We start from the raw sequence: 23,853 nt of genomic DNA on the forward strand, positions 1-23,853 counted from the left end.
ACAACAAACTCGAGGATCGCAATGACCCAATCAGAACCTGAAGAAAAAATCCTGCAACTGGCGCCACCTAAGCGCGGGAAAAATGCAACAACCAGCGCCATACGCGGGAAAACAGCATAAAACGCACATAAGCCATGTCACGATTGGTTTTGGTCTTGTTCCTGATTGGTTGAAACCCAGCACGTTCGCTCTCATAGAGCACGTTGCAGAGATTTTTTTTTTTTTAAACCAACTACAGAGCTTAGCAAACGCACAAACCACGTGCGCGCACCTTAAGAAGGTGTCGTATGTAATAAAAATAACGTTTATATAAGGTATTGTATAAAATGATGGACAATGACACAATAAAGAGGAAAATAAAATTGACCTGTTATGCTATGGCGATTTAGTTAGGAATAAACAGACTAGCGTAATGTGTAATGCAGTGGTGGATCCAAACCTTTAGGTACTCGGTGGGGACCCCGATCATCCAGACTCCAAGAATAAGAAGGGGGCCCGCTTTCTTAAATATATTTTTTTTTATCCCTACAGGCCTTGGTCTGGCCTGAAAATTAGGTGGGGGCCCCCCCCCCCGAGCCCCTCCCCTTGATCCGCCACTGTAATACGCCCAAACCATCCACTACAGGAAAACAAGGAAATCGTTTATATACGGTACCCCCTCCCCCCCCCCCCCCTAAGTTAGGCATTGAAAGCAGAATGGGAGTAGCTTGACAAGGAATGGGCCTTAGTAGCTTTTCCTCTAGATCTTCCGGATAAAGAAACACGTTGGAAACAGAGTCGAGAACCTTGACAATGCAAACCCGAACACGGGCCAAGAAGTGGCAAGTGAAAATTTATAGGTTAAGCCATACAGAACTGGCAAGGAACAATACTTTTTGAAGAATATTATTTTTCACTGAACTCCTGAAGGGCTCACAGTGATGGCTACGTGGAACAAAATGTCACAATTTCGAAATTGATTTGATGAATTCGGTATATTAAGTTTCACGAAGGCAATTTCAAAATTTCTACATGGAAAATCTATTCAGATCACGAACCAGCTAGGAATAAATCATCCAATTTTTTGTTATTTTAAAAAGCGCAATGCGTGCATTGTCTTGTGGTTTTAAAGGTTTTATTGCAAGCACAGGATAAAACTTAAGGAGGCTCGGCGCAGCTGTTTTTCAGGCTAGGAGTAAAATTTTTGAAAATAAAAATTTGATCGGAAGGCAGCCTTCGATTTTTGCCGTGTTATATCATAAAGAACAAGTTTGGCGCTGATTTTCTTAAATCTACTCAGAATTCATATTTCCAAGAGAATCCCTTTTACACATTTTAAATAATCGTGGTTTGGCCCGGCGGCCACTTATAGACAAACAGTTTACAAAAATCCGTCGCACAATTTGTGAGTAAAACAAAAATGCACTTTTTGCGGGGGATTTTGTGTTTTTCCTACAATTTACTTCGATATCTTTGAGTTATTCTTCTCTTTAATACTGCGAGCTCCCTTAATTTTCATTTTGCGTGTGATAATGATAATCTTTTTGTTTGCTCAGCTTTTGGCAGCGAGAGAAATCAATTAAAAAGTTCTATAATGAGCAAAACCACTGAGAATTCATTAAGTTTTGATCAGTATTATATAAATAAAAGTTTTTTTCAAAATGTCGGTACTAATTGTCCCGAGTGTCAAACTGCTGGCGTACAAGGCTTATCAGTAGCCTCCTGGTTCAAGAGTATTTTGCCAAGACAACTATGTACATTGGGTCGGGACCGAATTAAATATGCAAATGACAGGATAAGAGAATGTTTACCCGCTTAAAGTCAAAATCATTAAGCTAAAGAAGAAGTTTTTCTCGGTTTCTGTAGAGAATGAATACAGCTGCCCACCGTAAATCACTTGGCGGGAAGGAGTGTCACTGAAAGGCGCGCAGAGAAATTGTACCGACCCGCAAAATGGTCCGACCTCACCACGTGAGACGTGATAAACGGGACCATAGGCGCCATGGTCCCGGATCACCCAACAAAAGGGAAGTCGAGTGACGGGTCCGACCCAATTCCTACCGTGTAAACGCACCTAGAATGTGTGCGCTTGTACATGCGAACAGTCAAATAGTTTACCGAAAATAGACGGCCCTCAAAACCAATCAAACGTCCTTTATTTTTACATACATTTTACTCTTTTTTCCTTTTCACATTTTACGTTTTACCTTATATTGGCAGTTTTACAACTTGAAAATATAAAGAATGACGTACAAGTTTCAGCATTTCCTATTTGATTTGGCACAAGGGATGTCTTTTTGTCATGACTTGTCAAGAAGAGACATCCCTGTCTAAATAAATCACCTTTGTGTAAATGTGTCACATAAAAATGGGATAATATTACATTGCAGTCATAATAGGGTCGACAACGTCTTCAGTTACGTGTATTTCGTACTTGACCTTTGCCTGAAACATTGCTCTTGGTATACACTGGTGTGTTTAGAAACAGATTTTGACGGTTTCTAATCTGGTGATTAACATGGACTCGACGGAGAGGCGAATGTGTTGTAAATCGATGAAGGTTTTTCGGCGCAATCTGCTTTATTACGCTGGATACTTGGTTGCTGTAATCATCGTATCTTTGCCAACAATTTTTTACGTTCTTCAGCCCGATCATCCTCCACACACCGACTTTAACGAGTAAGTAAACGAACACAATCCTTCGGTCTGTATAGCTAGCATAGTTGGCGATCCTTTGTAGACGGCAAACTTTGCTGTCTGTCTATTATATTTGAAATGGCTTTCTACAATTCTGGAATTTATATGGCTTTATGTTCGCAGCGAAGTTGTTTAGTACTTGCTAGTACCGTCTACTAAGATGTAAGTTTGGCTATAAAACCAAGGATGGGAATTCCATAGCCTATTAGTTCAGGATCACAGCGTGTGAATCGATAGAAAAAGTACAGCGTAGCGAAACCATTTTACAAGCCTTTATAGACACCGGTTTGTTCAATAGCGACACCACATGCAGTGAGGGTGGTCAGTGTTTGCCAAAAGACCATATTACTTTTTTTTATTTTCCCTTCGATCATCATGGCACGTTTTTTCTGTGGTCCGTCTACATGTTTAAGCCCGTTTTTCGCCGCAATCGGAGAGTCTGGAATAGATTAAGGATATCGGAGTCGTCTATTGGATTGAGACACCCACTGGGTTTTGTCATTCTCGAAAATGGTAATCCCTCTCATTTACAATACGTGCTTTCTCTCAGAAAATTTTAATTTTTAAAATTGAAGCTTTTGAAAACTCTCGCGTGTCTAGTTTATACTATTTCTGTTGCACAATTGCTAGGGAGTCTAGATTAGGAACAGTTTTCAAGGGTTTTTGGTCTTTTTTGCTTTTTTAACCGGACGACGTACGCCTTACTCAAAGTGTCGGAAGACGATTCGTTCCGCTGCTCCTACCCGGCTAAAAATACTGATTTCTTCACGAAGGAATTAAACCAAACGTTTGGTTGAAACCAAAGTGTATAGCCGAAATGGAATGCAATTTTTTTACGTTTTTAAAGCTACTTTTCGACGTATTTTTTGTAGGCAACTGACGAAATCGACACAATCGACACAAAACTATACTGAAACTGAAATTTTTGTCTCAGCTTTTCGGCAATGACGCTTCAGATCATGTTGGCAAGAAAACACTTTTTGGTTCATTTTCTTTACTGTTTGTAAGTGTATTAAGACTGCGACCAAACGTTCTACGAGTTCTACGGGCGGGTTGGTGGGGTAGAGGAGGGGAGAGGGTTGAGCAATCTAACAAACAGAAATATCATAACAGTAGTTTTTGCTGCTAAAAAAATCGGTTACAACGCACCTAATTTCAGAAAAAAAAATCAGGGGAGTGCTTCATATGCCCCACATGGTATTGCGAAAACAGAGCTCTTAAAATAGCCGGTGTTTAGCCCCTCCACGTTTTTCAGGTAGAAACGTATACAATCTTTAGAAATGTTAATCCAATATTAATTTTTCGTTTAGTTTTGTTTATCGCTTGAAGTGGACGTGACATCGCGACATTTTGTATCTTTTCGAAAAGCTACACAAACAAATCTACGAGGAGTTTTCCTGATCAGTAATACCTCTCAAAAACATTTTGTTTTTACTGTTGAACGAGTCCTTAGGAGCCGGAAAGGGTAAAAAGGGTGAAAACGAGAAGAAAAAGGAGAAAGGAAAAGACACTCTGTCACCTAGTCCTTGTTTCTGACACAATAGGGTCTCTAGAATTAAGCTAGGAGAACCGATAGCAATATTAGATTTTTTTAAATTTTATTTACACTACGCATATTAATAAAGTAATTTAACGTATCTCGAAAAGCATCGAACAAGAGATTGACTTCAACTTTGATAAAAGACCTGGGTTTTCTTTCCTGTCAGATAACTTTTATGGTGAACTCGATAGTCTAAACTAGTCTAAGGAAATGATAAGACGAAAAACCTGCCAAAAATAGTCACTGCGGTCGATTTAATTCGCCAACGTAAGAGGCTTCACTAAAACGTGCATCCCTGGCCCTGCATCATGATCGGACGAACCAATCCGGTGTTACAGTCAGTGGTTAGAAATGTTAGACTGTGAGATCATCATACCGCTGACAACAGTCTAATGCGCGTTAAAAGCTGTTATATTTCATTTTCAAGGCAGCAGCGTTGAAAATTGCGCCATCATAAACCTTCTGCGCGGAAAATCCTTTGGCTGGTCACGTTACTAATCTCCCCCTGTCATGAAGGGAGATTGCGTGACGGAACTGTTATCAAGGTTATCTGTGCATCCTACGAGACGCGCAATCAGACGGGAAGGGAAAGGCGATAAACAAGCGCAGGCGTAATCAGGGAGGGGTAAGGAGGGCGTGTTACATACACGTCCCCTCCTCGGTTCTTCATCCGCGGATACGTCTGTTACGCAGATTAGTGCCGGACGAATGACTAAGGGGTAGAGTGGGCGAATCCTCTTTTCGAGTAAACTTTTAAAAAGCTAATTTGTATTTTTTTTTTCTGCAGAACCTCTTCAGCCAAAACAAATCTGACATCTAACAGTAAAGGTAGTTTGGATCAGTTCTTTTAAACGTTTTTTTATACTTAAGTTACGATATGCCAACACAGGAAATCTGGGCCGGGTTGTTCAAAGCACGATTAATAAGCTAATTATAAGCTAATCCAGGATTAGCACGAATTTTGATTTCAGCTTTTCAACTTTTCAGTGAGATTTTTTGTTTATATTATCCGCCATTTAGTTTTGCCGTCTAATTATCCCAAAATCCACAAAACGTAAGCATCAAAAACACTTTTATATAAGACAAAAGGAACCCTCGATTAACTTTTAATCCTGGGTTAGTGTTAATCGGCTTTCGAACAACCCGGCCCAGGAGTTAAGACTGCGCAATTGGTCACGTGATTGGGCTGGATTTATCTCCGATCGTCGTGGCACTGGTGCTGCCGATATTACAAACGCAACTTGAAAGTTGAAGAGTGAGAAATTTGTTCGCTAGGTGTTTCAAAAATAAAACATGTACTTATAGTTTCACACTGGACAAAACAAATTAACGCTTTAATATGCCAAAAGCGTAAAATAAAACGTGAAATAAGGAAAGCTAAATTGAATGATCAATTGTTTTAAAAATTTGTCTTTTCACCAACAGGAGTACTCGTGTGTAACTCGCCCTTAGTCCCCGATAACGAAACCGGCCAATGTTTACCGCCGTGTTCCTGGACTACACAGTCGGCCTCAACCCAGAAGATCTACTATGGTATTGTAGCTGTTGGTTTGTGGTTGGCTCTTATTGCAACAGTTATCACGTTTATCACTTGGGCTAACATTAAAAAACTGTAAGTGTCTCTAAATAATAAAAACTAGTATAGTTTTGATGACGAGATCAAGAACTAGACATCACGTCTCTTTGGGACGTTCGACGCACTGAGTAAAACTAAATAAAGTTTTAAGATTGCTGTTGTATGAAAATATATCAATAAAGTTGTAAAATCGCGGGATATGTATATACTAGTTATGCAACGCTTTCGAGTGGTATACTATGGAATATCCCACTTGTCACTTGTATTTTCTTGGCATACACACTCGCCTAAACTCGTGTGTATACCGAGAAAATACAAGTGACAAGTGGGATATTCCATAGTATACCACGAGAAAGTGTTGTGTAACTATTTTATACCATGCCATAGAAAATACGCTTACTAAATTTCGTCGAGAATACAGTCGCAGTGCACTATGGGAAGGTTGGGTTGAATACCGTCGAATATACAACGGCTTTCCTGTATTCTGATTGGCTGTATTTTCTATGGCATGGTATAAATCGATTTACGATCCTCGTCAGTCGTGCAGCAGTATCACCAAGATTTAGTGCAATTTGAAAATCCCATGAAGGTGTTGGTATGAATTGTAAAATCCACTCATAGTGGTCTGGCCTTGCTAAATCGTGCTTTACAAGTCTTAAAACGTGGTTTGGGTAAAGACTGGTAGGAAAGAAGTGCCCTAAAACTTGACGCATACGTTTTCAAGTTTGACAGTTTTACTTGGAAGAAAATTTCTTAAGGAGGCTCGATGTAGTTTTTTAGCCCCAGGGTGGTCGTTTTGAAATTGAAAACTATCTAGGAAGCCAATGTTCGATTTTTGCCAAAATACACCATAATAATCAAATATGCCCAAAGTTTAAAATTTTACGGATCACTTAACCACAAAGGCTACCATAGCAACGATTGTCGTTTTCTTTTGTTTTCAAACAAGCTTGATTTTCTCGAAATCTAGATTGACAATTGGTATATATGTTTTGATATGTTAAAGTACAGTGGATTGACTATCTGTAGACAAAATTTCAGAAAAATCTGTAATCTGCCTCCTTAAAAACCATTGATTTCATTCATTTCATGCCTTCTTTTGTTGTTCAAAGGTTTCTTTGCTTAACAGTGAGTACATCCTCGTAACTCTAGAATATTTTACATGAAAACTTAGAAGATTCTCGTGGGACTGTCCCTTTAATTTCTCAGTTTTGATAACTTTTGAAGACTAAGAAGACTATCCAAGATCGCCGAGAGATTTGATATTTCCGAAGAACCTCCTAGCTCCTTTTACGTGTCACGAATGTTTGTTAACACAGTCCTTTACTTTACAGCCGCAAGTTTCCTCACGTTCTACGTTTTCACATAATGGTCTGCTGTATTCTCTTAGGTGAGTTATAACCAGTCCACACTGTTGGAGTAGCTTGAGGTGAAAATCATCTTCATAATGAAGGGAAATGTATAACACTATAAGGGACACAATACCGAGGATATATAAGTTTGCGTTGGTTTCTGTTACCCGCTCTGAATACAGTCCAAATTATTACACTTCTGGGTAGGACGCTAAGCAGCTCATTTAAATTTGACTGTTTTTCGGTTTGACTAAAGCATCCTTAAGGCAGGTAATTGTCTTATGTACTCTCAAGGATAGAAATCGACCCTTTTGACAAATATCAACTGGGTTGTAGATGTTATACCCATCAGTATAAAGCTAAAAATAATGTCTCTTGTTGTTACGTGGTGAGTGTGTGAATGTGCACACGCGCGAGCGAGTGTGCGAGCGAGCGAGCGAGCGAGAGAGGGAGTGAGCGCGCGCGGGCGAGAGAGTGAGAGAGTGACTATTCCTCTACCAGCCTTCGTGGAAATGCGCGAGGGAGGGAGAGGAGGAAACGCTTCTTCTACCCCTTTGAACGCCTGCCACCCAGGCGTTTAAAACGTCTGTCGTACACTACTGATAAGTTACAACAACACTCGCAATGTAAAACAAAATGCAAAGAGTTAATACAAATTTTTGTCCTCCATTTAGCTTGCTGCAAGATGATTCCTGTACGCATAGGACTTGACAAGGTCTTCTGTCGCAAACATTTGTTTTGGCAACCGACTGGTCACTCTTCGTTCGCTGCTTTACTTCAAGGTAATTACACCATTCATTACCAGTTTCAGACTAGAATAAAGACTGACTAAAAGCGATGCGTACTTTTCGTGCTTCCCAAAAAAAGAAGTCTGTGATTCATATGATTCATAAAGGTATACTGACCCTTCGGACATCTTTCTTCGGACGGAGAGCCCTGTATGCCTTTTTCCTCCCCTTTTCACCTCCCTATTGGAGTAAGAAATTGCAGGAAATCCTATGTCCCATTCCAGCAAGAATGGAACCATCTTCCTAGTTACCCCCCCCCCCCCCACTCCACCCCTCTTTTGAGCACCTCCGGATTCAAAATTTTGCTTTGTTTATTCATTTGTTTACAGGTGCAACTTCTCACTATTTTGACCTGGCGAATTCATTCTGGGTAATGTGTTTCATAGCGAACACCTATGCAGTAATCATTCACAACAACCGAGCCGTCTTTAAGCATCCAATCAAATTTCACCTCATACAGTCTGTGCTGTGCTGGCTGGCGCCCGCAGTCATTGTGGCTGGCTGCCGCTTTATCGCTCCACCCGGATACATGTTTCTCTTTGTGGATCATTTGTCGGCGGGCGCCGTAAGCATTCGAATGGCTTACTTTGCTGTCACGCTACCCATGCAGGTCACGCTACTGGTGTCACTCTGCTTGCTGTGGTCCATCGTGTGGCATATCAGAAAGGTAAAAAAACAGTTTATCTAATTACCGTACCCAAATTCGCAAGTAGCCAATCAGAAGCGCGATCTACTGTCCTGATATCCTACGATATCAAGTCGCTGACCTGATATGCCACGATATCATGGACACATTTAAGTAAAGTAGTGTTACCGTACGACGAATTGAAAAGAGGTTTTACCAATGAAGCAGAACCTCGTAATTTAAGATTAGCTAGTGTTTAGCGGTCGTACAAGAAGTAAAAACTTTCCCGCCAAAACTAAACTTGAGCGCGCTCACCAATCGCGCGATGTTTGCCGACGAGTACTAAAACATTCATACTGAAACAATAGAGTCGGAGTTCCCAAATTTTTCGCTAAAATTTGAGACCTCGTGAGCGCGCGAGCAAATACATCATCGGAGAAGTGATGTCGCCAACAACTGGCACTTGTTCCCCCGACTGTATTAGGGGAGTGGCCAGTTAAGTATACTACATTGAACTTAATTATCGTGCGCAAGCACACGAAAAAGGAAAGATTCTCTTCAGTCTTAGGCTTCTGCTTCCGTCGCCCGACTTACGTGTACTTTTCGTGTGCTTATGTTCGCGTCATATGTGTTATCCGAGCTTTGGTGTAAACAAAGTGGGGTACGATTTCGCAGGACACCTGTTAATCGTTTACTTACTTTCCCTAGGCACGCCTGGACTCGACTAAACGTGTTATCCGCGCCAGAGAAGAGCGAGTTTCCTTGAAGCGAATCGAGCGACAGTTCCTGAGCATGGCGGTTGTCATGTTGATGTTGGTGGGCGTGGTCATGGCAATCAACACTATGATTATATACCGTGTCAGGGAGTTTGTACACGAGGCTGAAGTTTACTTTTATTGTTTAAAGGTAAGACAGCTATGGAACCGATCAACGGAGAAATTCTGCTTATGACAAAAATAGTTGGTAAGGGGTAGACTGCGTGAATTGGTTCATAAAGGGCCGATTCACGCTCTCTCCTTGCGCTTCGCTCTCGCGATAGACTCAATGGATAGAATACCTTGTTACTGAATATAAACTTGCTAAAAACAACCCACCCCCACTGAAAGCAAATCGAGTAAGAATAAATGTGGCTAGATTAGATGCGTCCTTTACTTGAACAATGGCGGACATCCTCCTTGTTGCCCGCTGGTATGCTACTACACACCACCGGTACACAGTGCTACCAATAAATCTTTGACATCTTTGGTAGCCTTTGTTCAACTAGGTAGGGAGTCCTTGGAAATCGTCAGGGTAAAGTTGTTTGTTTCATTACAATCTCCACTGATCGACCTTGAAGTAGCATGACATCCCTCTACGCTCGATTATTAGCCGCTATTCAGGAAATGAGCCCACGCTACTCCCAAACAAAGATCGGTCTCGAAAGGGCGACCTAAATTAAGCCCACTGCCCATGAAACACTCCCTTATTATTTTTTTCTTTTTTTAAAAAAGGCCATATCTCTTATGAGCTGATGAAATTACTCGTCGAGGTTTTGGCTTTACTGATTACAGTGGAACCTCGTTTAACGAACCTCTATATAACGAAGTTTGTTTTAAGTATTTTGCGTTAGTGTAATGTTGGGCCGTACTGATTTTAAGAACAATCGGCCCAAATGTAAAATGTTTATAAAAAAAAATTTGCAAAAAATATATAAAGAAAAAATTTAAATTTTTTTTTTGTTTTTTTTTTTTTTTTTTTTTTTTTTATCTAAAAAAATTTCCTCTCTTATTATCACTGATGCATTCATGTTATTTAATTTCGTCCTTTTAGACGTCGACGAATTGCGAGCCTCCCAGGTACAACACTGTGCTGCCACTGATCAACATAGTCGCCCCAGGCTTCCTCTGCCTTGTGTTCTTCTTCCTTTTATTGATGAACAAAGATTGTCGTCAGATATGGACTGGATGTTTCGCCAAGTGCAAAAAGTTTCTTCGTTTGTGCAAGCCGCATCCAAGAACACTTCGCGCCCAAACGGAATTGGAAGGCAGAGACTCGAGATGTTCTTCGACACTCACCGTTCTTTGTGATCGAAGAGAATCGGAGCTTTGCGCTGATCACAAGGTAGAACTTTCCACCGTACAAATGAAACAACCCTATCCCGTGCACAGCAGCGTGGCAAGATTAAAAGGGGAGAAACCTAGAGCTTCTACTCTAAGTTGGCCAGCGACCATGAACCAAAGGATGGCTGTTTCAAATTCGGATATTCAGATTCGGTTACCAGGGCACGCGCCGCCAAATCAGTTAGACCTGCGATCGAGATGCAACTCAGTTCCCATGTTTCTTCGAAAGGAACTAGAAACACAAGTAGCCATTGAACAGGATAAGGCAACTACATCCTCGCCAAGTCCGCTTGCACGAGAATTGAGTGACATGAAAAGTACTAACAGCGAGGATTCGGACGCGAATAGTGAAACAGATAACTTCATACGGGAAAGTAAGGAAACGGATTCCCATTTATAGCCAATGGGAAGCACAGCTGTAAAAATGGCAATCGCGGGCGCTGAATAGCGTTTTGACATGAAACTTAAAAAAAGAGGACAGGTTTTTAATGTTTCGAAAAGAATACAATATTTTATAACTTTCAGCTAGTGTACTGCAGTGAAAGCCAGCTGTAAATAACGACGATTTTTTGGAATAAACTTGATTGCGAACTTCGTATATAAAAGATGAAACGTTGTTAAATTATAAAAGATACTTCAGTTATAAAGCATATAGCTGGAGCCGTTTTGTCCCCAATAGCGCGCACTCACATTGGCCACTGCGACGGACGCATGAAGTCTAACAATAAAACTGTGCGGGCAACAAAAATCTACGACCGCCGTTGCACGCGAATCCTCTATAAATGTCTTATATTATCAGTTGTACCATTTAACAAATCACTTAATGACTCGTTCTTCGGGAAATGAGCTAATTTTGTTTTCCTCGAATCTCAATGCTTACCTCGGCTCTGCCTTGGGAATTAATTAAACATTTAGATTCTCGGAAAACAAAATTAACTGTTTCCCTCGGGACTAGTCAATATTTGTTAAAATTTCGATCGTGGAAGCGATTTATTATTTACTTCTTAATTAAACCTTGCTCGAGTTAGTATTCCAATATCAAGAAACTTTTAAGTGACAGTCAAGTCAGCTGCATTCAGGGATACAATGATGTCGATATTGATGATGATGACGATGACAATAACAATAACGATGACGTTGTAAATCTTTGTGCATGTTATTTATATTTTACTTATATTTAAAATGAAATCTACATAATTATATTTTTTCAAATAAAACGTTCTAAAACTTAGAAAATTGAAAGATAAATATTGACTCGTGTCCACAGATGGGTTACTTGTTAGGCATTACAATGGTGAGGTTGTACTTTACTAACTTCAATGGCACGGGCTTAACTTTTTCGATTTGAGATAGGAATGACAAAATCTTTACTACACAGATTCTAAGCTGCGACTAATTCATAGCACCAATCCTGTCTCTACCTAAAAGGTACTATTAGTGGTGGGGGACGGGGGGGGGGGGAAGTAAGGAAGTGGCGAGGAACCGGGAGTAATGAGGTGCGGGAAGCGGGAGGTACGAGAACCCCTGTCAGGCTGTCGCCCCATGGCAACCCCACACACATAAGGAGATGGGAATAAGAAAAAACAAAACTGGCGTCTGCAAGGTCTACCAGTAAAGAAGCAGACATCACATATGCTATCAAGGTGGAGAGTATTAGTATCCAACGGTTGTTAATAAAAAATGCATGTTGAAATTCAAGCCCGGATCAACTCCTTACCAAGCGGCCAATATATCCACTAGGCCACCGTTGACCGGCTGTAGGAATTGTGAAATTTTTAACCAGTTATCCTATTATAAATTTGTTAACCGTAAGCAACTAAGTCGGTGCGCTAATTATAAACTAAACCAAACTAGCTTCTATTCATGTGGCTCACCAGAGTGGTACTAAGTACCTTTAATTAGTGCTATTCAGTATTGAAATTAACTTTAAGTGTTGTGAAATAAATGACCATTAGCTTCTCACTATTGTTAACTTCGTAAACTGGAGTGTAGAATAACCAGTTTCAGTGTACAGACACCCCTACACGGTCCTCTTTACACCCGTTAACCGTAAAAGCCACCGTCCGCAGTGAAACCCTAACATAACATAACATAAAACTTTATTTATCCTCGGATTCTTATAGGTAAGACAAGCCAGTTTCTTCGAGAAACAAGTGAAATAAAGGCTCTTCATAGTGCCGTAAAAGAACACATCGCAAAAATATATTGGCTGGAATCATTGAAAGTAGGGAAAAAACAATTATTGTCAGAATAGGGAAATCACAGTGGAAAGTAGAGCAATTTTTATTCCAACCTTACTTCAAAATTGTGGATCCTGTTAGTTGAGCTTGGGCTGCCTGTGGCATGCATTGTCGTCACAGTCCCGCAAAGATTCATGGGTAACATTTACTGTTCTTGACTTCTTGTCACGTCTGATTGCATGGCAGGTAGCAGCTGAATGTTTTCCGTTTTAGTGACCGATTTCTATCTGAAAACATGGACCTAAAGCGTAAAATCAAACGCTCCTTCTTCGCTGCTCAAGATGTCCACGGCTCAAGCAGTATCACAGACTGTAGCGAGACTGGAAGCGTTATGTTACGTGTTCAACACGCTCAATCGGTGCTTGCAGCCTTGGAAACCCTTCGAAGACGTGAAGAACTATGTGATGTAGTCTTGAAAGTTGCAGAAAGAGAGATCAAAGCTCACCGGGTCGTTTTAGCTGCCGTTAGTCCTTATTTCAATGCCATGTTTACGAGTGATCTTGTCGAGAGCAAACAAAAAGTCGTGCATTTAAATAATTTGGATCCTTTGGCAGTTCACATGGCTGTTGAGTTTGCTTACGTTGCGAAGGTCAACATTACGGTTGACAATGTACAGTCGCTCTTGACGGTCGCCAGTTTGTTACAATTTGAGACTTTGGTAGAAAAATGTTGCTACTTTTTAGAAAATGAGCTGCATCCCTCTAATTGTCTTGGGATCAAGCGTTTTGCTGATAGTCATGGTTGCTTTGCGCTTGGCAAAAAAGCTTATGAGTATGCAATGCGGAATTTTAATCAAACGACACAATTAGAAGAGTTTTTTCAATACCCTTTAGAAGAAGTTCTTAAACTACTGAATGAAGATGCATTATATGTTCGCCACGAGGAAGAGGTATATGAAGCGGCAGTGCGATGGGTGAAATACAACAAGCATGACAGAATTAAAACAATTCCGAAATTAGCTGAAATAATTAGATTCCCCCTGATGGCCTGGGAATTCCTGGTCACAAAAGTTCTGGATGATGGGTTCATTACAAGTAATGCCGAAGGCTGTCATCTTTTCGAGGAGGCCCGGATGTACCACCTGTCCCCTCAGCTGCGCACCAACATGAACCAGCGCAGTCGATTGAAGCCACGGAAGCTGTATGGCCAAGCAGAGTGGATCTTTGTGTTGGGTGGAGAGACCAGTCCCGGTGAGAAAATAAGTTATTTTGCTGTGTTCACTTGTCAGACTTGTAGGCACAGTGACCTTATGGTTAGTGCGCAGGACTCCAGATCAAGCAGTCTGGGTTCGAGCCCTGGCCAGGGTCATTGTGTCATTTTCTTGGGCAAGACAATTTGTAACTCTCACAGTGCCTTTCGCTACCCACATGTATAAATGGGTACCAGTGAATTAAATGCTGGGGTTAACCCTGTGCCAATGGACTAGCATCCCATCTAGGGGGGAAGTAGAACTACAGTTGAATCCCGATAACTCGAACCCTCAGTAACTTGAACCTCCCGCAAACTCGAACCATTTTCAATTTCCCTCCAGGCCATTTTCTTACCAATTTTACCCCCAATAACATTAACCCCGGATAATTTGAACCTTTTTATATCTCCCTTGAAGGTTTGTTTGATCGAGATTGATCTGTACATTTAGTTGCTTTATGCTACTGAAACCGGGATAAGCCCTGGCCTGACAGGCTACTTGGCTCAGATGCAGACTTAATCGCACCTGTAAGAGATGTTACTTACGTGCATGTTTTATCTTATCCTAGGTCGATGTACAGTTAATACTGTGGAAAAATATAACCCTGCATCAGACACATGGTGTGAGGTATCACCCATGTTGACGCCATGTCGAGGACTGGGTGCAGCTATTCTAGAAGGCATCCTTTACGTCATTGGTGGATCAGATGGCATTGCTGCTTTAAATCGGGTAGGTTTACTAGTTATTAGTATAAGTTCTGGTCTTTTACTAGTTACCACCCTGGTTCATGATCACTCCCTCCCCCACTCACCTACCTGCCTTTCTACCCACACACCCATCCACGTAACTACGTGTGCATGTAGGTCCCTCTACCTACCTACCACCCTACCTATCTCTACCAATATACCGACCGACCTTCTTGCCGACCATCCTTCCTACCGATCTACCTACTTGACTTACCTACTCACTCATTACCTGTACTATCTTGATGATTGCCCCTAAACAGCAATTTAAATCTTGAAGCCTTCTCTGCATTCCTACACACTTTCCCAAACAGGGGGGGGGGGGGGGTACTCAGGATTTCTAGTGACGGTGATGATCAAATGGGGGCAAAAATCAAGACCAAAAAATCCCTAGGGCCCAACAAACCCCCAAAATCCCCCGACCAAAAAACCCCCAAACATTCAAACCCAAAAAAATCCTTCGATCACCCCAGTCACTTGAAATCCTCAGTACCTTCCCCCCCCCCCCCCAGGGCACACTTGACTCCCTATTTTCTATCCTCAAGTTTGCAATGTTTTCAATCTCTCGCATACAGGTAGAACAGTATGACCCTAGTTCAGACACATGGACTACTACCACAAGTATGATTGAACACAGGAGTAGCGTAGGTGTGGGTGTCCTTGACGGCTTTCTGTTTGCTGTGGGTGGGTACAATGGACAGATAACTGTCAACACAGCTGAAAAGTATAATCCACGTACTGAAGAATGGAGCATGATCACTGAAATGAACACAGCAAGAAGCATGCTTGGTGTGGCATCCTTGAACGGTCAACTTTATGCAGTTGGTAAGTAATAAAGGGAGGGGAAGTCACTCTTTAGAAAGGATGGCTGTTTTGAAAATTAAATTGCACCCAATTTTGTTGAATGGGTCAAACCATCTGCAACTAGATCTCAGTCCTGGTGCGTATGGCAATAGGAGAATCTTCGCAAATCTTCGGTCTAGAAACTGCTCAGAAAAACAAAAGGTTGCAAAAATGAAAAAAATGCTCCAAAGATGAAAACCTGACGAGTATTTTTGGGACAGTCTCACCCCCCCCCCCCCCCCAACATTCCAAAACACTCTGCCACCTGTGTAATTTAACATATTTTCATTTTTCTAGAGCAAGAGATACATGTAGTAAGCATCTTTGTGCAAGACTACCATAATTGTTTTCTCTAGTCATGCTGAAAGATATTCAGATACAGATCCTTGTTTTACACAACATAAACATAACGTAAACTTTATTTTCTCTCAAATTTTAGAATTTAGCTTATACCTTACTAGCATAATTAATATTAGTAGCTGATATCTTCAAGAATACAATAAAAATAGACTAAAATAGTTCTTCTTAGTCAATTGGTGGCACTGGGCGCTTTGCGCTTGGGCCATGAATCAGGGGATAATGGCTTGTTTCATATTTTACCGTATAGAACTTTAAATTTGATAATAATAATAATAATAATAATAATAATAATAATAATAATAATTTAATACTTATTTGGTGCAAATTAGCATATGAATATGATCAAATGCGCCTACATCAAGTTAATTTAAAACTTAAAAAGAAGAAAAAAAACAAACAAACAAACAAATTTATAAATATTATATGAAGATATATAAGAATACAATTAAAAACTGTCCTAGTATAAAAATCGAAAACTCAAGATTAAAAGTAAAACTAAATCTAAAACTAAAATTCGTGGAAGTCGTGCTAAAAAGAGGCTCTAGCTGTAACACGCAAATGCTTTTTTGAACAAGTATGTCTTCATTGTTTGTTTAAAAAGATCGTAGCTTTTAAATTGGAGGCTGTATTTTTTTTTGCTTTTATAGGCGGTTATGACGGTGTGTCAGACCTGTCTTCAGTAGAGCGTTACAACAGTCAGACAAATCAGTGGCAGTTAGTCTCAGCAATGAAAACTCCTCGATCAATGGTCGGCGTGACAGTATTAAACAGTCGTCTGTTTGCTGTTGGTGGATGCAATGGGCAAAGTTTAGAAAGCGTTGAAATGTACAATCCTGAAACTGACGTCTGGTCAATAGTTGCACCAATGAAGCAGCCTCGCAGTGGGGTTGGCATAGCAGTTATTGATGGACTGTTGTATGTTGTTGGTGGTTACAATGGTATGGAATATTTAAACAGTGTGGAGGTTTTTCATCCTCAGAAGGAACGGTGGACATCATCTACAAGTATGAAGACAAATCGTCGAAGATTTGGTTGTTGTTCATAGCCAATTCTTAATATGTGATTTGCTAAAAAGGGTGATGTTAATACATCAGTTTTGTAATTTAATGACCGGCCCATCAGCTGTGAATTAAAGTCACATGTAAATATTAGACATTTTAGAATATTTTTCCGCAGGCATACAGATATTGTGTTTGATGAACTTGTATTATTAAACAAACTAAGACTATTTAATAGGATCAGAATGAATGAAAACTTTATTTAAACACAGTTAAAACTATCACTATAGTACAGAAAATTATATAATTATTTAGTGCGTGGGAGTACAATGCAGAATCCCAAGAAATTAGCTGTGTGTTATTCCTCTGGAAGATTGTTCCAAAGAAAATTAAGCCCCACTGTAACTAAAGCTAGGCTTCAGGAAGTCAGTTCATGGTCTCGATAGGACCAATTTTTGTGTGCTGTTGCAAAGCTTTTAGCCAGATGGGCGCCGGTCCAGGGGTCCTTTGGATACCCACTTTTTAGAGAAAATTAATATGAATTGCTGAGACTTTTTTTAGCAGATCATAAAATAATAATTACCAGTGATTTTATTAATAATTTATATTTTGAGTGCAAATCATTTGCACTCAAAACTGCAAATACACCTTACATGCTTACAATTTTGTTGTCAGACCCTCTTAGAAGGGTTGAGTCAGAAATTTATGAATGTACACTTCTCGAATTATGGCTAAAAGGCTGGCAAAGGCCATAAGATATGAGTAAAAATAGCTCTAGCTATTTAGTGTTAAAACATCTCTCATGCCTTCGGAAAATGCACTTTACTAATTATTTATTGAACATTCAAATTATTTATTTTATTTACTTTACTATGTAATGAGGTGGCGTGTAATTAAATAGTATCTAATGAATGACGATGACTGGTACGTTATTTTTTTTTAAGACACTTTGATACCAATAAAGTAAAACCAAAAGGTGCGTTGTTTTTTTCAACTACCGGTAAAACACTAAACACATTTAATTAGAAAAACACTAAACACATTTAATTAGAAAAAACACTAAACACATTTAATTAGAAAAAATTAAGTGAGGTGCGTACTAGATAAATTATATGCACAATTTTATATAAATTTTTTAGAATGAAATACAAGAGGTAACATGAACACAGTGCCTCAGTCTGTTTGTAAATACCCAATTAAAGAGCGGCACTAATTTGAGTAGTGGCACTTTAAAAAATAACATAGTACAATATCTAATATGTGTGTGTGTATTTTTGCCATAAGCAGTTTGTCAAGATCGGGGCATGCTTCCCCAGAAAAATTTTAAATGTAAAAGCTCAGAAATGCAATTTCCAGCATTCTGGGCAAAAAGAGTGCTGTTGATGATTATTCTTATTGATCACAAAACAAGATTTTTGAAAAAACTCTATTTTTTAGATGCAAGTCTTCTAAATGAAATCTTAATAGATGGCAGCAAGAGGCCTAACATGCAGTGGTAGACTGTTGCTTACCAGCTTTTATTGAAAACCCCTGCAAATTTCTATCAGCTCACAAGGCCAACAAAACATGCTCTAGATACCAATCGGGTTAGCTGTTTCACTGAGTTGGAGTGAACTAAAATCAATGATTCCAGTCATTTACTACTAATCCTTATCATGAGGACCATGAGGATTCTTTATATTAGGCCGGAATTCCTAAATTCCTCAATGGGTGATTCAACCCATTTATGGCTTGAAAAAACGTTGAATTCCAGCTTGCCCTTCAGACAAGTAGTTCTCAAACTCACCTTGCCAGGGGCAGTTGCATGTTTATCTTAGTTTAAGCCAAAGTATATGAGTCGCAAAGCACCCAGCCGTCGCGACTGACAAATACAGCATTTACTCCGCGAAAATAAAAAAAAATGCTTGAACTGAAAGACGTTTGAATTCTTCGGATTTCTTCCATGATATGTTCGAACAACAATGCCCAAGATAAACCTTCTACTCATACTAACTTCATGCAAAAAAAGACGATATCTCGAAGAGATCTTTTGATTTTTAACCCTGCTCATTACACTCATAATGATGGAGATGTCACAGGGATCTGTGTTGTGTCTCTGATCAGTTGTCAATCAAATTGAAAAATTCCAAACTTAGCAACAGCCAATCAGAGACAATGTACTTATCTTCGCAATGCGATGTCATAAGTAAGGAATACTTTGGGTTGAATGTCAGATGTGTGAAGAAAAGGGGAATAAAAAAGCATGTCAAGAAAGACAGTGCAGTGTCACTGCTTCGAGTTTTGATTGTTTTATTACACTCTGAAACTATAGTGATCAGCCTTATCATCATCATCATCATCATCATCATCAGCCTTACAAGATCACTGAATCTAGTTATACAAGTCATCTGAAAAGCACTACTACACAATGTATTTATACTAAAAAAAGCACTAATATGTATCAACAAATTATTATGTGATGTTCACAGACTTGTGCATGTCATCTAATAAAACTGGAGAGGAAACAAGTAGATGTTGTTGTAATTTCCTACTTGAGTATTGCTAACCATGCAAAATGGAGATAAAGCAAGTAGCAGTAAGTTATTTTAAAACTAGACTCCCCTAAAAGGAAACTCAACTCAAGAAAAACAGTTTGGTGAAGAGCAAGCAATCCTCTGGCCCTACTCCCTCCTAAGCTACTCAAGATGTATGGAAATTAGAAAATTTAAAAGCAGTTCTTTTGAGATTGATTGCGATTATTAAATCAAGACTAGAAAGTACAATAAAGTAAGTTAAGGATTGCAATTTCCTAGCCTGTGAAATACGTCTGTGTTCGCAGGCTAGCAATTTCCATGTTCAGGACAACTATCATAACTTGTCTATGCATTAACATGTGACTTGCAAAGTCTGTGAAACTTACACTGCAGATACGTCAAGAATATAATAGAAGAAACATTATAAAAATGGTATATAATTTATGAACTTTACTCTTCATAAACGGCAGATCCATACTTGTATTATTTGTTACGTTGTGGTTTAAATTAGCCTGCGTGGCAGGCGCCGTTAGTTAGTTTCTAGCGCGCGTATGGGAGAAACGCGAAAGGCGCGAGAGGGACACACGAGGAGAAAATTGATTTTTCTCGCGATGCCTTCTCGCAATCGTGCACTCTTTTAAACGCGCTAAAAACTACACAGACGCCTGCTACGCAGGCTAGGTTTAAATATAAATTTCAAAACAGGGAAATTTTTAATTCCATTTTATTCAGATTTTGATTTTGGAAATGAGAAAATTAAAATCAAACTGGTTTGAAAAATTTTAAACCAAAGATACACAAAGCTAGGGCCTGGATCGAAAGGAAGACCTTTGGGGACCTGGACCTTTCTGCTGGATCTGCTTCTACTTTAACCCGTAATTACTTAAAATAACAACGATGAAAAATTAACAAGTTTATGTTGCCTTGCAAGGAAACAAACTAACAATTACACAAGAAACCAACAGAAAATAATCTTATGTCTAGGAAAATAAAACCGAGAATAACCCAGTATCATTGGATTTTTTCCCTGTTATATTTGCAGTTTTCAGTGTATGTAAACTCTGAAATTCAATCCTCAACCAACGGTTTCTGGTTTTTACTGCCGTCATTCAGTATTCTCAGGAAACAGAAGTTCACTTCAACCGGGTCAAAAGGTCACGTCATGTCAGTTGTGATTGGTAGATTTTGTTTGTTTTAATTTTTTCATGGTTTGTTGACTATCACCATAATTACGATTGACGGCAGCAAAAAACACAAGCATTAGTTGGATTTTGAATGTCAGAGTTCGCACATCACTGTAAACTGCAATAAAATTTCATACAATTATTGTACGTCAAGTGTTTTCAATGTATTTCCACCACATTACTTCATATTTTTCAGCTCTTGTGAGAGCCAGTCAAGTCCTTCATATAAACCATCTCCACTTGTTGCGCATGTAGCTTGAATGTACCATTTGCGACTTCTTAAACTGTGCAACCCTAGCTTGTCTGTAATTTCAGCAGCATTCATTGCATTGGGTAAATCCTGGAAGACAACAAAAACTGTTTTTAAACAGGGACACAGTCTCCAGGGGGCCTGAGCCCCCCATATTTTGGTGCCAAAAATATTGCGAGCGCAATGTTTTTAAACAGCGTGCTTTATGAAGTATAAAGTGCCTGTTTTACTGTTTGCGTACGCATGCAGCTTGTGGATCATTTCAAATCTTGCTGTTTTAGCAAACCGAGGAGAATTTTCAAGGTTTGAGTGGTTCAGCTCTATCAAACATTAATAATAAGACCTCAAGTAGTGCTTAACCAGCTTTATTTTAAAAAATTCAGATGCGTTTTTGAAGAAAAAAAGAATTTGTAGATCAAAAGACTTTTGACGCCGCTGCGTACGATCCACCACGCCATTCCGCCCGCGCATCCTGAGATTAAATCTTGTTTAAATCCAATTTCTCTAAAGTTTTAAGTAAAACTTTTTCATAAAACAAATAAAAAAGCCATGGCCGTGCTTTGTTCTGTTATAAAGCACTCAAAGAAGTGACGATGGCACTTGAGAAGTAGGGTGAAACACGAGCCGCAGGCGGAGTGTTTCTCCCTACCCTACACTTCTTTTGTGCACGGCCAAGGCTTTTTTATTTGTTAATTGAGTTCAAACATCTTTGAAACTTTCTTGGAAGTCTTTGAAAAAGTTTGAAAAATGATTGGAAACGTCTGTATGGCCTTTGAACAACAATCAGAGAGTCTTCGGAAATCTTTGTTCGAGAAACTACTAAGAAAACAAAAAGTTGCTCCAAATAATAAAAATGAGTATTTTTGGAACACTCCCTCTATAACGCACCATTTGGTGTCCGTTATAGAGAAAGTCTGTAATTCGCCTAGAACTTCAACTTATGTCAGTTATAACGGGGTGTCCGTAATAGCGAGGTGTCCACAAGGCAAGAGTTGACATTACAATGACATATTAAAAGAGACTCGGTAAGTTAGGCGCCCAATTACATGGAAAGAGGATGATCCTAGCACTAGGATCATCCTCCTTTCATGTAAAATAAAATGATCCTAGTGATAGGATCATCCTAGTACTAGGATCATCCGAGCGCCATATGTTTTCAGCTTTCAGTTTACATTTGAATGGTTGCATTTGGCCCTAATGCTAGGAGCATCCTAGTGCTAGGATCATCCTATCTGAGATGAGGGATGATCCTAGCACTAGGATCATCCTAGCACTAGGGCTAGATGCAACCATTCACATATAAACTGAAAGCTAAAAACATATAGTGCTTGGATGATCCTAGTACTAGGATGATCCTTTCACTAGGATCAATTTATTTTACATGAAAGGAGGATGATCCTAGTGCTAGGATCATCCTCTTTCCATGTAAAAGGCCCCTTAGTCGACTGCTGGTGAGTAGCCTTGAAATTCTGGTTATTGTCACTAAGTTTTCAGTTGCATTATTAATGGAAACCTGCTGGTCATAATTTTGGACCCTGAGGAACATTGGAACTCATATGGATGAGGACAAAAATTAAGGATGTGTGGCACAAGAATGTGTGAACAAATAATGACATTCTTTTGGGGGGTAAACACATTTTTAAAGACTTCTTAAGGGGTTGACATATTTTATTAAAATGGATTTGTTTAGGGGTTATACATTTTTAACAGATTTCTTAGAGATAAAGATGAAAGACCCAGTCCTCAACAGGGAGTGCGGATATTAAATGCAATAGCCCGATTCCATCTAAACCTTAACACATTACCACGTTTTGTAAACTTAATAAGTAAAGATCTAGATGATGATTGTACGATCGAGGCAGAATTTTAGCCATCTTTCATTATTGCATACCTGTTTGTTCGCGAAGACTAAAAGAGTAGCGTCCCTAAGTTCATCTTCATTTAACATCCGGTTCAATTCTTCCCTTGCTTCGCCGACTCGCTCGCGATCATTACTGTCCACTACGAAGATAAGACCTAACAACAAACAAACCAAAAGAATAAACGTAAATGCTAGAAGAATCACCACACAAAGAAAGCGAGTGATGGGTTACGGACGATATTGCACAACAATTCGAGTTGAAAAACCGGCCGGCATTTTTTATACCGGTTTCTTTATACCTTGTGTATTTTGAAAGTAGTGCCGCCAAAGTGGCCTGATTTTGTCTTGACCGCCGACATCCCAAACTGTAAAGCTTATGTTCTTGTATTCCACTGTTTCTACGTTAAAACCTAGGAGCACAAGTTTGAAATTATGTCAAAAAACAATGTTAGCAATGAATGAAATACACGCGATCGAACAAACTGTCATGGCGCCCGCCGGCCAACAAAGAGTCACTTTGATTCGCTTCATACATACCAATTGTTGGGATCGTTGTAACGATTTCTCCGAGCTTCAGTTTGTAAAGAATGGTAGTTTTTCCAGCAGCATCAAGACCAACCATAAGGATCCTCATGTCCTTCTTGCCAAAGAGTCCAGAGAACAGTTTGGCGAATACACCTCCCATGTTTCAGAACTTTATAATCCCTTTTCGAAATCAAAGCTGAAAACGTGAGAAGATGTTACGATATAGTGAGCCGAAACAGTCTATTAATATGATGTGAGAGATATGCTTATATAATGGTTTCGTACCTTAAAAATAAAGAGATAAATGGCCAACTACACGACAAATCTGCCCGGCGAAAACTCGACACGTCGTTGAATCCACCAAAAATCTCGTTCCCAGGACTAGGCGGTTCTCCTAGACGTTGGAGCCTCGGCGCAAAAAGATTCGATTACAATTCCCCGTACCCCCCACCCCCACCTTGGCATAATCGCTTCTTTTTTGTGCAAAAATA

The 23,853-nt window shown here is 39.6% G+C and overlaps 3 protein-coding genes across 3 annotated transcripts; 2 read left to right on the forward strand and 1 right to left on the reverse strand.

The window, feature by feature from the left end:
• The first annotated feature begins 2,394 nt into the window (after nt 1-2,394).
• On the forward strand, nt 2,395-11,881 carry LOC144659547 (uncharacterized). The gene is made up of 8 exons (XM_078520016.1): nt 2,395-2,658; nt 5,004-5,044; nt 5,642-5,828; nt 7,127-7,182; nt 7,819-7,926; nt 8,262-8,599; nt 9,266-9,463; nt 10,367-11,881. Exons 1-8 carry the CDS (start codon nt 2,498-2,500, stop codon nt 11,054-11,056), a joined length of 1,779 nt encoding a protein of 592 aa, XP_078376142.1. The 5' UTR covers nt 2,395-2,497; the 3' UTR covers nt 11,057-11,881.
• Nucleotides 11,882-13,052: 1,171 nt separating this feature from the next.
• Nucleotides 13,053-17,996, forward strand: LOC144660341 (kelch-like protein 18). Its single transcript, XM_078520948.1, has 4 exons — nt 13,053-14,086; nt 14,654-14,814; nt 15,404-15,653; nt 16,679-17,996. Exons 1-4 carry the CDS (start codon nt 13,132-13,134, stop codon nt 17,074-17,076), a joined length of 1,764 nt encoding a protein of 587 aa, XP_078377074.1. The 5' UTR covers nt 13,053-13,131; the 3' UTR covers nt 17,077-17,996.
• Nucleotides 17,997-19,301: 1,305 nt separating this feature from the next.
• LOC144659563 (ADP-ribosylation factor 1-like) lies at nt 19,302-23,803 on the reverse strand. Its single transcript, XM_078520030.1, has 5 exons — nt 23,648-23,803; nt 23,375-23,558; nt 23,137-23,247; nt 22,868-22,992; nt 19,302-21,066 (listed from the first exon to the last, which is right to left on the reverse strand). Exons 2-5 carry the CDS (start codon nt 23,520-23,522, stop codon nt 20,905-20,907), a joined length of 546 nt encoding a protein of 181 aa, XP_078376156.1. The 5' UTR covers nt 23,523-23,558; nt 23,648-23,803; the 3' UTR covers nt 19,302-20,904.
• Between the last annotated feature and the right edge of the window lie 50 nt (nt 23,804-23,853).

Source organism: Oculina patagonica, chromosome 7 (assembly GCF_052425735.1).
Source record: "Oculina patagonica isolate OP01 chromosome 7, crgOcupat, whole genome shotgun sequence".
Taxonomy (NCBI): Eukaryota; Metazoa; Cnidaria; class Anthozoa; order Scleractinia; family Oculinidae; genus Oculina; species Oculina patagonica.

What these genes read in the sequence shown, in the direction of transcription:
- LOC144659563 (XM_078520030.1), bottom strand. Translation starts at nt 23,522, where the DNA reads ATGGGAGGTGTATTCGCCAAACTGTTCTCTGGACTCTTTGGCAAGAAG. An exon ending in TACAACGATCCCAACAATTG is followed by an intron (nt 23,248 to 23,374) that starts GTATGTATGAAG and finishes TTGTGCTCCTAG; the next exon opens with GTTTTAACGTAGAAACAGTG. An exon ending in CTACTTTCAAAATACACAAG is followed by an intron (nt 22,993 to 23,136) that starts GTATAAAGAAAC and finishes GTTTGTTGTTAG; the next exon opens with GTCTTATCTTCGTAGTGGAC.
- LOC144659547 (XM_078520016.1), top strand. Translation starts at nt 2,498, where the DNA reads ATGGACTCGACGGAGAGGCGAATGTGTTGTAAATCGATGAAGGTTTTT. An exon ending in TGGGCTAACATTAAAAAACT is followed by an intron (nt 5,829 to 7,126) that starts GTAAGTGTCTCT and finishes TTTACTTTACAG; the next exon opens with CCGCAAGTTTCCTCACGTTC. An exon ending in TCGTGTGGCATATCAGAAAG is followed by an intron (nt 8,600 to 9,265) that starts GTAAAAAAACAG and finishes TACTTTCCCTAG; the next exon opens with GCACGCCTGGACTCGACTAA.
- LOC144660341 (XM_078520948.1), top strand. Translation starts at nt 13,132, where the DNA reads ATGGACCTAAAGCGTAAAATCAAACGCTCCTTCTTCGCTGCTCAAGAT. An exon ending in GCATTGCTGCTTTAAATCGG is followed by an intron (nt 14,815 to 15,403) that starts GTAGGTTTACTA and finishes TCTCGCATACAG; the next exon opens with GTAGAACAGTATGACCCTAG. An exon ending in CGGTCAACTTTATGCAGTTG is followed by an intron (nt 15,654 to 16,678) that starts GTAAGTAATAAA and finishes TTGCTTTTATAG; the next exon opens with GCGGTTATGACGGTGTGTCA.